This window comes from Syngnathoides biaculeatus, chromosome 4 (genome assembly GCF_019802595.1).
Source record: "Syngnathoides biaculeatus isolate LvHL_M chromosome 4, ASM1980259v1, whole genome shotgun sequence".
NCBI lineage: Eukaryota > Metazoa > Chordata > Actinopteri > Syngnathiformes > Syngnathidae > Syngnathoides > Syngnathoides biaculeatus.
Genome location: NC_084643.1, coordinates 15,246,207 through 15,259,568, shown reverse-complemented (window position 1 = coordinate 15,259,568; position 13,362 = coordinate 15,246,207). Strand labels below are relative to the sequence as shown.

Sequence of the window (13,362 nt, the reverse complement as noted above, 5' to 3'; positions counted from 1 at the left end):
CGGCAATGCACTCACAGCCTAGCATAGTCTACTAGGCTAAAGCATACATTTTGAGCAAAAAAAAAAAAACTTAAATAATTTAATTATATGAAATATTTCAACGATACATGTACTTCTACTATGCAGTTTATTATCAGGAGAAACTAAAAAAAATGCTTAAAAAACTTTTTTTAGGGTTGGAACGCATTATTTCATTTTCCATTCATTGTAATGGGAAACCCTGCTTTGGTTTTCGAACGTTTTGGTTTTCAACCAGCCTTCTGGAACGGATTGTGTTCGAGAACCAAGGCACCACTATACTTATTTTCTTCACTGTATATGTTGAAAAACACAAAAACAACTTGTCAAAGACAGAGAGCAGCCTCTGTGGACGCATACGGCGCCATCTTCCGTAAGTGGTGTATAAAGATTACCAAATTCAATCGAATATAATTAATTTGCACGTGCACCGGTTTGAAATAATATTTAGATTATGCATTGTTAAGATAGTTTTTAATTTTTGGGGCACCATGTCCATTTATTTTCTGTACATAACACATGGGGAAATTACGTGAAACCTTATTCTTTTTAAATTGCTGATCAGTCTCATACCTTGAAAGTTTGCTATAATAAATCAATTTTCATTGTACGTTACAGCGGCTTGTCAATTCTTCTTACTCAAATTAAAAATGAGGATGCACGTAATGAACTTTATAGTTTTAATGAGAACTAACAGGTGAATCTACAACAACAAACAAGATAAGACGATGTACAACACAAACAAAGACAGATAAACCTCAGTTTGGGAAGCTGAGTGGTGGGGAAAGGAAAAGGTAAGGAGGGAGTCAGTGAGCGTGGGATGACCAGCTGCATAGTAGGATTCACTGTTCTTGGTTGTTTAACCCCAATATGTACCAATCTGTACTTTTAGTAGGCTGCAAGGCTGCACTTGCAATTCAAGGTTGAGGCAGGCAGGTCAAACGTTCAGGTTCAGTCCGAGGAACAGCTGCTCTTAGGAGGGTCAAAGCAGGCTTGTGGTGCCCGTTTCTGTCTGCTTCGATTATGGGCAGGCATGGTTGGCCGTTGAGGCTGCTTTTTCACATGTTTGTGTCACCTCTGTGAGGGTGTGACCATCTAGCTTTAATTGTGAGACATACGAGTAGATCTCAACAGACCCGAAAAGGCAGAGCACTGGCGAGGAAGAGCACGTGTTCCAAAAGAGCGTTGCAAGAGAGTGAGCCAAACGAGGCATTGGCCCTTTTCTATCCCTGGAGGTGGGGCCAAAGTGGGTCTTTTCACATCTGAGTTCGAACCGGGGACCAGACCATGCCTCCTTTGATCCTTGCTTTTCACTTTAAGATTAATTTGGGTTAAACCAGTGGATTTATATAAAGTATGAATACTGGGTTTCAGATAACGAGAACATTCTTCCTCTACCGTAGACGTGGCTATGAATTGTCGCGATTATATCACTGCAATAAAATGTGTGCTTCTTTCCTTTCCTTTGTTGCCCCAGATTCAACATCAGACATTCAAGTTTGCAGCAAACCAGTCACCAGTGGTGTTTATTCTAGTGTTCAAAATATATTTTTGTCATGTTCTCCCCATGTGAGTGAAACTGTTTTTCTTCAGGTGTATGTCTGAACTGTGAAGGCAATACCCAGGGGTCTAATTGCGAGGAGTGCAAGCCAGATCATTACCGTGGCCATAGTACTCCCTTGAATGAAGCCTGTGTCCCATGTCCCTGCTCCAACTCTTCCTCCACTGGCAACTGTCACACTGGTGAGTCCCTGACCTCGTACAGACATACACATTTTATCCTCATTGCATCCATGTCACAGTTACTAAGCAAGCTCTTTCATACAGGTATTGTCTGCATTCTACCTTTAATTGTACATGTCATTTAATGTGCTTTTAGCCTATTCTAGTGGTGAAATTTCATTGATAATTGAAGTCTCCGAATTTGTTCCTCTGGGCTGAGTCAAATTGTAACTCGGAAGCACTCAGAGAGCACAGTACTTTTTTGCCACTGCAAATTTCCATTCTTTTTAAAGTAGGATTTAACTCAGGGCCCCAAACATGACAGCAACCTTTGTGGAGACCCCTCAACTCAACACGTTTTACGAGCATCAGCTGTCAAAACATCCTTAAACATACACATTCATCTTAGTTAATTAGTTACAATTTGAGAAAATTGCATCATATTTGTGCTTCTTGACAAATTGCTTTAATTTGTACATGAGCAAAATTGTATCCATTGAGATTGAGTGACCTTTCTGCCCTAGGCTTCATCTGCCCTATTTTTACACAGCACCTAAATATTTTTTCTATGCCAGGTTCTGATGGATTAGCGGTCACCCACTTATATACAGTATAGTAAACTAAAATCTTGTGGGACAAATGTACTGTAGTTGCAACAATACAAATAATCTAATTCACAACAGTTGTTGTTGCCAAAATAGTTTCCGGTCTAATTACTATTTGTTTGGAAAAATCAACTCGCATCTCCAGTGTCTTCAAGCTTCTAACACATTTGTGAGAAAACCCCCAAGCACACCAATTCTACTGAAGTGATGTTTGTTTTATGTTGAAGTCATAAACTACTGGTTATGTGGAAGTAACCCTGTGGTTTCAGTTGAATCAGTCTACACAAGACCACATTTTTTGGTCCAGAGTTCTCAAGTGATAAAAGTTCTGGTTCATCCTGGCTGTTTCTTCTCTGTCTCAGACCTTAACAGCCGTACTGTGGAGTACATTGAACAGATACTATGTGGGAAACCTGTACAGACAAATACACATGCACATACAATTATTATATATTTGTTTTACTGTGAACTTGTATTTTATTTTTAATTTATGTAGGATGGACTTCCATGCTTAAACTGCAAATGTTGATACTGAATGTGTGATTTGAATTTGATCTTCAGAATTTGAGACAGCAAAATGCAAAAAGCAAAAAAGTAATCATGGTTAGCGTTGGCCTGTTTGCCATTACCATTTTGGGTCAAACATTTCTAATTACCATTCAGCTCCCTGATATGATTTTACATGTACATTGCATATCTAACTGTGTTTTAAAAATCACTGATGCTTTGGTGTCATTTTTGGCTCAGTTGTCTCAACATTGTGCTCTTCTGTAATTAATTGGCCATGTGAAACATCAGTTCCGGTGACCAAACATGGTTCCGGGTGTAGCTCTTAGTCCACTGCAGTTTTCCTCATAGATTTTTACATTTAAAAACATTGCCATTTAGCTTCAGGGGAAAGTAGTGTGCACTTTGGGGTGTATCGACGCATGGATTGCAAACAGCTTTTCTGTACCACGACAAGTCTTGTGGCATGGTGTTGCATTCTGTCTTTCTCAAATATCGCATCCTACATAAAGGGTTACACAAGTCATTGATTTCAAATGTTACTGTATTTTTTTGTTTTATTTTTTATTAAAAAAATGAAGTTACAAAAAATATTTTTGTATTTAAAAGTTTGCAAAAGTAACTTTGACTTAGTTTGGCTTAGCTTAGTACCTTCCTTTTTTTTCACGGCACTCATCTCCAGCCAACCATGTCCTGGTGGCTTCTTCCTGCATGTCAACAGCCATATATAGATAGGTTCCGCCTGTTGTGTTTCTGCCTGCTGGGGACTTTACTATACTCCAGGTGCTACAATGTAAAAGGGAGGGTAAGCGACATGAACCAGGCTGATCTGAGCTGAGCTGGGACGCCATGAGGACACTTGGGCCATTTCAATGCCACTCAGCCAGTAAGGGACTAGGGGAATGGGCCACATTATTTTTTCATACAGCATTACTATAGAATGATGGAAATGATCAGAGAAAAGGCATGGTTTTGTGTCCTTAGATCTGCTATCATGTTGACAAAATTGTGGCTGTGGATGAGATTGATACTGAGCATCAGCGCTTCGAAAGAAAGCAACCCCAGAACGTTTATGTTATTGTTGTCTTGGCAATGACATGTTAGAACACACAGTATCATGGCTTGATGTTGTAGGTTAAATGATTTCTAAACATGTGGATGAACCTGGTTGTTATAAATGATGGGCTGTATTGTGACACTTAGAGAGGTGACGCTAAGCACTGTTCCATATCAGAATGTGGGTCACACACAATAAATCACTCAAGCATGACTATATTTACACCTACTGCTGTAAACTGGCCTCAATTTTTAATGTTTCCTGTACTTGTGTTTTTCTGAATAGTATGCTGGACAGTGTCTACTTAATTACTGCACTTGTGATCTGCCAAATTAACAGAAAACGTGAGGATTATGGGTCCAGCAGGTCTTTTACCCCAGTGCAGTGCTGCTCATGTTTTCCTTTGGACTGTATTATCTAGCAGGTCAGCTGCCATTGAAATGACAACAGCAGGAGCCGTATGTCCATGCTGCAGTACAACGTTGTCTTGTGATCATTCAAGATGCTGAAGAATAGGCCAAAGACAATTTCTAAGGTGCTGTGAAATAGTATTGCCCCCTTTTCAAATTCTTATATTTTTGCATCTTTACCGACTTTAGGATTCTCAATCAAACATAACTCTCAAATGAAGTAATGTTTAAATGCAGTTTTTAAATGGTGTTTTTATTGATTGAGGGGGAAAAAATATTCCAAGATACTTGGGCCAGCGTGAAAAATTAATTACCCCCCCCCCCCCCTGTGAAATCATGAATTATGGCTTTCACATTTTTGGTTTATTTTAACAGACCTGTTCTACAAGAAATCACTTGAACAGAATCTGTCTCGACAAAATCAAGTTGGACAAAGGATCGAAAAATGGTACAACAAAATGATACGAGCCAAAGAAGTTCCTAAACAGATGAGAAATAAGGCAAATGGCATCTATCAGTCTGTTGGAAAGTGTTAGAAAAGCCATTTCTAAGGCTTTCGTATAGAGCTCGTGCACCTATGTCATAAAATCACGTGATATTGCCATATTGCCGGTCTAACAAAGCATTGCTGACAGTTAATTCTCTTGAAACGAAACAATCTTATAGTCTCATAGCACGACATCCAGAGTTTTGTCCAATACCGTTAAACGTTTAGAAGGTGATAATAAATGAAAGTACGTGGAAAAATAGAGACACTTGGCATAGAGCACCCATATCTAATGCCGAAGTCGATGTTTTCGCCAATAAGAAATTGGACTGTTAATTTGCTTCCGCTTGTCTTGGACAACTGGATATACTGTACACATGTATCTGGTGAGTAAATCGTCAGGCTTTACACAGAAAAGTTCAAAAGCCTATAAAAGTCTGGACGGATATAAATACTTAGTTGCTGAATCTGTTAAACTTAGATTTTTTTCAATTCAAATACCAATATTTAAAAAAATGCCCCCTGGTTTTACACAAACTAGCATTCATAAACTATGACTTGAATAAAAATTAGGACAGGGAGTCGTCTCCTCCGTAAACGGAAGCGTATTGCGGCCACACGCTTACCTCTGTAAACCTTTTTTTTTTTTTTTTTTTTTAAATACGCATTGTCGATCTTTTCTCGTCTTTTCAGCTGGTATTCCATAGAATGATCTCTTTGAAGAACTGTCTCGTGTATTGTGACAACCAACAGCACAATAGGTCTCGGGCATTTGGAAAAATGTGCTCCGGTTCAGCGACTTACGAGCAGCTTTGTATGACTGGCAACCCATCGATCTTTTCTGGTCTTTTCAGCTGGTATTCTATAGAATGATATCTTTGAAGAACTGTGTTGTCTATTGTGACAACCAACAGCACAACAGGTCTCAGACAATTTGAAAAATCTGCTCCGGTTCAACGACTCCCGCACTGCAGTGAAGCTATGTTTGACCAGCAATATGGCGCTGTGCAAACGATGACATCACATGCACGAGCTCTATTCCAGCGAACCATAGGGAGAGTCATTAATCTCACATGAAGAAAACATGGAACAGGGGTGAGCCTTTCCAGGAACGGCCGGCCTACAAAGATTAGCCAAAAGAACAGCAAAGGCTCATTCGGGAGGCCACAAGAAACTCAGGACAACTTCTAAATAACTCCAGGCATCCCAAGCCTCAGTTAAGGTCAGTGTTCATGACACAACAATAAGGAAGAGATTGGGCGAAAATGGCAACAATGGCAGAGTTCTAAGGTGAAAACCACTGCAAACCAGAATGAACATAAAGTTTTGGTTTACTTTTGCAAAAAAACATATGACTGATTCCCAAGACTTTTGAGAGAATATTAAATGGATTGTTGAGATTAAAGTTTTACTTTTTCAAAGGTGTGTGTCTCATTGCATCTGGCATAAAGATACAGTAGTACAGCAGTACCTTATTGGTGTCCTAAGTTTTTTTTAGCTCTTTTTTTTTGTATGTGTAAAGTGATTTTTCTTTTTATTATTATGTGACTCAAACCTGGATTCGATAAGGTGCATATTCGAGTGGGAAAAACATTGAAAACCAAAAATATCAGCAATGTATTTTAATAAAAAATTACAAGAATAAAATATGTCCCACTTAATTTAAAACTATTAGTTAATATCTAAAGCAGAACATGATACTTACACACATTTATGCAAACCTAAAGTGCAAACATACTCTGAAGCCATAACGGTTTCCTGCATTCGTGGTAAGCCTAAGGTACTTATTTTTTCCATTTTGAACTTCAGAGCTCCAAACAAAACAAAGCAGAGCATCGTACACATTTTGTACAGGAAGTAAAGTGCAAACTTTTTCACTGCCAGATTGTGAAACTCTGACCAAAACATTTCTTAATTTAGAGTGAGATTGAACTCACTTTTCATCGAATCAGTAGAACACTTGTTCTGCACATAAGTCCACTTATTCTTCATGACAGAGAAAATTCTCTCACAAAACGACTGGAAGATAGGATGCTGAGGACAATACAACAGCCTGAATATTGGGGAGGTCATCTGATTGAAGACCTTGCATCCACTTCTCTGCTGTTCCCTTGGATTACCATTTCTCCTTCTCCCCGGGCTCTGAAGTGAGGTTCTTTTGAAGGCTGTTTTCTTGTCACACACTCAAGATATAGCTCATCCATAAAGATGTTTACCCTGGCATTCAAGATAAAAACTTGTATGACCTAAGTCATATGTGGCAAAAAAGGCATTTTGTGCTAAATTAATGGGAAGAAAAATCTGTATATATAGTAAGTTTTGTGATTGTTTTTTAAAATCTATCAACTGTATTTGTCTATAGTTCTCAATAATATTAAAACATGGTTTATAAATACAATGACAATTATTTCATTTGCACCTGTGACCCAGGTGAAGCTGCTCAGTGATCTTCTCAATATCTTCAAAAGAGATCTTCCCAGATGTTAGAGCAAGGGGTTGGAGGTGGTAGAGCCAGTTTTGCTCTGAGAAGTCAAAACACTTCTTGAGATAGCTGATGGCATGATTCAAAAAGACTGTAAACTCCTGCCTGACAGCATCAGCATCAGATGGCCAAAGAGGCCGGAGCTTTTATTTTGTTTGGTACCGGTATAAACTTCTTCTGTTCTTCTCCGTTTTTTTTTTTTTTTACAACCTCTTCAAACAGAGACATGACATTATTACAGAAAAGGAGGTGCACTTCCACAACGTCTGCCTCTTCCTCAACTCCAACAGTATCTTCTGTCAACCCCAGCAGACATTTCAAATGCCTTGGACATTCTTCACCAATGCTGATAAGATTTCAGCAGGACCCATTTCTGCAACAGGCAGGTGATTACATAGACAGTCATTTTGTCACCACATGGCGCATGATATGATGGATGTCAACATCAAAGAACTCATAGAACTCCTTCAGGGACTCCTTTTGACCGAGGGTGAAAAAAACCATATGTCTTGATGACAGTATTTTCCACATCCACTGAAAGGTTGTCAAAGGCTTTTTTTCAATGTGTAATGTGTATGTGCGTGACAGTTGCCACGTAGGATCTTACCGTTGACCTCATTCAGTTTTTTAACCCTAACCCTAACCCTGTTTAAGAGCAAAATTGACAAACTATTTTCCCCAAAGATCACAATCCGAGTAGGAAACTTCAAGCTATTTTCATTCAGTGCACATGCCAGCTTTGAATAAAATACTGTTGGCCTTTCCTGTAATGGTAACGTGACCATGGTCGGGAGATGCAGGGGAGATATTTTCGGGCTGAGGTTGTCCTCCTCTGGGTTAACTCCCTTCTCTCGCAGCACAGCTGAGTCCCATGCACACTTTGACACAGATGCCCAGACACTGAGCTTTTTGTCACAATACCCATAACAACTGTAATAAACACAAGGAAAGCATGCACATAAATACCATAATAAATGCAACCAAAGCGTGCTCACAACTACCATAATGAACTCAAGCAAAGCGCGTGAGCACACACATTTAAAAAAAACAGACAAACAAACAAAAAAAACCAGAACTTCAATTAGCTTTTGTGCCTTCAATGAAACCATTATGAAAACAGGCAAAGAGCCAAATGCGGCTCGAGATCCACGGGTTGGCCATCACTGGTAGAAATAATGGATGCCATATTTGTCCATCTGAACTTGTAAGAAATGTTTGCACAGTAGGCCTATAATGTCTATTCTTTATTATCTTTATTATTTATATACTTTATTATTATTCTTATATATTTACCTATTTCATACTAAAAATATATCTATTCAGTGTAGCTCCTCATCTAGCAACTTATTACACAGAAAATAAAATTGTATATAATCTAGCCCAGGGGTGACCAAACCTTTTTTGCCCTAAAATCTATTTTTAAAGACGCTCTCCCACGATCTACATACGGGGGGTGCTCAGTGTATCCTTGCCGCGATGGGGTGTGCTGCGCAAGATTTTTGTCATCACAACTGCTGTGAAGAAAGGAAGAGACTATATGGTAAATAGAAGGTCAACTCGCCAGAACGCTACAACGCGCCTTGATATGCACATCCGCAGTGACACTTCAGAAAAGGCAAGAATTTGTCAATCGAGGCGCATGATTGACATATTGGCTGGAACTGAATCAGGGGATGAGATAGGTGATAGGCTAACGTTCTTTTTTTTGGGAGGCAATGAAGAACAATTGCAATTTTACTTTTTTAAGCAAAAGAAGAATTACATTTCCCCACACACTGACAGTGTAGACAATTCATTACTCAAGATATTCACACTCATGGTGAAACTAAAATTATCACATACACGGGTGCCTTGGTTCTCGAACACAATCCGTTCCAGAAGACTGGTTGAAAACCACAACGTTTGAAAAGCACGTTTTCCCATTACAATCAATGGAAAATGAAATAATGTGTTCCAAGCTTAAAAAATATTTTTAAGTGATTTTTTTTTTTTAGCTTTTCCTGATAATAAACTGCATATTAGAGATACATGTGTAGTTTAAATACTTTATATAATTAAATCATTGAAGAAATAAATTTCATTTTTTGCTTAAAATGTATGCTTTAGCCTAGTAGACTATGCTAGGCCGTATGTGTAGCAATTCGGCCCCCAGCCTTTTGAACTTTTTTTATTAACAAAAGTGCAGAATAACTTTAAACAAGCAATAATGAGCGGGGAAAAATAAATATTTTTTTTTTGCACAGAAAGTACGTAAAAAAAGTTAACTTGCAGCGATAGGTAGGGTTAATTGAACAAAAGAAAAAAGCAATGCAAAACAACAGTTTCAAATGTCTTCGGTGGGGGTGACTTGCCCCTTTTTCACAAATAACGAGTCCAATGTTTGTTTTTGCCGTCTTTTAATAACTTTTGTGAAGTGGCTCATAACAACCAAATTTTGCAGTGCTCTGCAACATTCAGCTTCATTCAGGTTCGTTCAATTTAGCGCAGATAGCTTTCCTGTCTGCGCTTGGGACATCCTTCCTGCCTTCAGCCTCATCAGACGACATCTCATCCCTTCCTCGCCAACACTATCCCCAGCTAACTGCTACTCGTTCACGAAAATAAGAAGCCACTTTTCGACTTTTTCCAAGATCTGTGGCCTCTGCTTGGTCAACACCGTTTCTCCTTTATCAACATAACTTGCTTTGAAGGCATACTTGTTTCAGGATGGTGCTGATCGTCGATTTCGCCATGCCATACTTCTTCGATAGCTCAGAAACACGCACACCAGATTCATGCTTGGCTATCAAATCCTTCTTGAAGTCGACAGTTTTACACATCACTTTCCTATTTTCAGCACCAACAGTTCCACTTACCTTCTTTGAAGCCATGATCGGGGGTTAATGTTGCTCAATTTGAAGCAAATAAGTCACGACAGTACTGGGAAACGTCCACGAGCAGAGGATTGTGTGAGTCAACTGGTTGTGCTGCGCGCGTTAGATCTTTTCAGTTTTTTTCAGGGGTGGGTTCGAAAGCACAATAACAAATCGTAGTGGGTCAGCTGGTCGGCGTGTTCGAATACCGATTTTTGTTCGAAAACCAAAGCAAAAAAATCTGGAAATTTTCATACGAAAAACCGATTTGTACGAAAACCAAGACATTTGAAAACCGAGGTACCACTGTCTATGTATATAATTCCATAATAGTAGTTCCACACTGACTCATGAGCGGCATCATATGAGAGCTTACATCCACGCTAAAACACATGCTAGCATGCATGCTAACAATGTAACCAGTGTGTTCAGGTGTACAGTGTGCCTTTGCCCATTCACCGTTCACTGTTTGCGGCCCTGCATCTTTGCGGATTTTGGTCTCGAAAGTTTTTTTTTTTATATTTTTTTTACAATTTTAAAGGTCTTAAATTCTCTTCTCAATCGACGAAGCACCATGTTAGACACGGCACCTGATAATGTGGTGCACCCTATGTACACACTGATTTCAACAATTGCAAATGTTGTGTGACTTGTCCAACAAAAGTAAACTTAAATGCATTGGTTACTCTGTTATCATGCATGCCAGCAAGTGTTTTAGTGTGCATGTAAGATGCCATATGATGGCGCTCACAAGGCAGTGAGGAACTATTGTATTTCACATCTGTAAGCAGGAGAAGCTTCCATCTTCCCACAGAAAGCCAATTTTGGCAGGTCATTACTGACAATGTCGGACACATCCACATCGAAACTAAAATTATCACACCACAGTAAACAGAATAGCATAATAAGAAAATAAAAAAACAAATAAAAGAATGACTCACGAAATAACTGACACAAAACATCTACATTAAACGGTATTTACCTCCTCCCAGCATGCTATGTGGCCCTGCTGGCACTAAGGGTCAGAAGGCATGCTTTGTGGCCCTGCTGGAACTAAGGGTCAGAGGGCAACTATAGAGTAATAAAGTTGATCAGCCACACAATGAAGTTATGGGAAAGAGTAGGTAGGTAGGCAAGACTTGAGACAGAAATGGGTACCAGCGAGCAACAGTATGGTTTCATGCCTAGAAAGAGTGAGAATGCTAGTGGAAAAGTACAGAGAAGGTCAGAAGAGCTACATTGTGGATCTAGAGAAGGCCTATGACAGGGTACCCAGAGAGGAACTCTGGTACTGCATGCGTAAGTCTGGTGTGGCAGAGAAGTATGTTAAAATAGTGGTGAGGTGTCCCTTAGGTGTGACAGAGGAATTGAAGGTGGAGGTGGGACTGCATGACGGATCAGCTCTGAGCCCCTTTGCTGTGATATTGGATATGCTGACAGGTGAGGTTACACTGGAATCCCCTTCGACCATAATGTTCACAGATGATATTGTGATATGTGGTCAAAGCAGGGAGCGGGTGGAGGAACAATTAGAAAGATGGAGGCATGCACTGGAAAGGAAGGAGAGGAATGAAGATTAGCTGAAGTAAAAGAATATATGTGCATTCATGAGAGAGGTGGAGGGGGAAGAGTGAGGCAACAGGGAGTAGAGATACCGAGGGTGGACGACTTCAAATACTTGGAGTCAACAATCCAGAGCAATGGTGAGTGTGGTAAGGAAGTGAAGAAATGGGTCCCAGCAGGTTGGAACAGCTAGTGGAAGGGATCTGGTGTCTTGCGTGACAGAAGAGTCTCTGCTAAGATGAAGGGCAAATCATAAAGTAGTGGTTAGGCCAGCCATGATTTATGGATTAGAGACAGTGGCACTGAAATGACAATAGCATTTCGAGCTGGAGGTGAGAGACATTAAGATGTTGAGATTCTCTATAGGAGTGAGCGGGTTGGATAGGATTAGAAATGAGCCAATTAGAGGGACAGCTAAAGATGGATGTTTTGGAGAAAAGGTTCGAGAGAGGAGACTTGAATGGTTTGGACATGTCGAGAGGCAAGAGAGTGAGTATATTGGTAGAAGAGTACTGAGGATGAAGCTGCCAGGCAAAAGAGCAAGAGGAAGACCAAAGAAAAGGTTGATGGATGTTGTGAGGGAAGACACGAGGACAGTGGGTGTTCGAGAGGAAGATGCATGAGATAGGCTTAGATGGAAAAAGATGACAGGCTGTGGGGACCCACAAAAAGATTCTGTCCATAAAAGTTATGAAAAAAAATCGGGGATAAAGGGCAGCCTTGGCGGAGTCCAACTCTCACTGGAAACGAGTCCGACTTATTGCAAGCAATGCGGACCAAACTCTGACACCGGTCAGACAGGGACCGAACAGCCAATATCAGGGGGTTCGTTACCCCATACTCATGAAGAACCCCCACAGGACTCCACAAGAGACAGGGTTGAACGCCTTCTCCAAGTCCACAAAACACATGTAGACTGGTTGGGTGAACTCCCATGCACTCTCAAGGATCTACCGAGGGTGTAGATCTGATCCAGTGTTCCACGGCCAGGACGAAAACCACATTACTCCTCCTAAATCTGGGTTTCGACTTCCCAACGGACCCTTCTCTCCAGCACCCCTGAGTAGACCTTACCAGGGAGGCTGAAGAATGTGATTCCCCTATAGTTAGCACACACCCTCTGGTCCCCCTTCTTAAAAGGGGGGACCACCAACCCAGTTTCCCAATCCAGAGGCACTGTCCCCGATGTGAACGCAATGTTGCAGAGGCGTGTGAGGCAGGACAGTCCGACAACATCCAGAGCCTCTAGAAACTCAAGGCAAATCTCATCCCTGCCACAAAGGAGCTTTTTAACCACCTTGGTGACCTCAACCCCAGAGATAGAAGACCCCGCCTCAGAGAACCCAGACTCAGCTTCCTCATGGGAAGGCGTTTTGGTGGAATTGACAACATCCCGAAGTGAGGCCGTAGAGGGTGTCCAGTTTGGTGCCCTAAGCATTTCATTTGTGTTATTTGCAGATGATATGGTTCTGTTGGCCTCATCAAGCCGTAATCTCCAATTCTCACTGGAGTGGTTTACAGACGAGTGTGAAGCAGCAGTGATGAGAATCAGTACCTCCAAATCTGAGACCATGGTCCTCAGTCGGAAAAGGGTGGTGTGCCCTCTCCGGGTTGGGGATGAGATCCTGCCCCAAGTGGAGGAATGCAAGTATCTTGGGG

General features: G+C 40.6%; 1 protein-coding gene across 5 annotated transcripts in view; it reads left to right on the top strand.

Moving 5' to 3' along the window:
- The window catches only part of LOC133498860 (multiple epidermal growth factor-like domains protein 9), a 93,492-nt gene that overhangs the window by 54,331 nt on the left and 25,799 nt on the right, over nucleotides 1–13,362 (top strand). For all 5 annotated transcript variants that reach the window (XR_009794481.1, XR_009794480.1, XM_061816062.1 and 2 more), the window contains exon 4: nucleotides 1,612–1,761. Coding sequence is in view for 3 of the 5 variants with exons in the window: in XM_061816062.1 (XP_061672046.1) it covers nucleotides 1,612–1,761 (150 nt within the window). In the remaining 2 variants the exon portion in view is untranslated. The remainder of the gene's footprint in view (nucleotides 1–1,611; nucleotides 1,762–13,362) is intronic.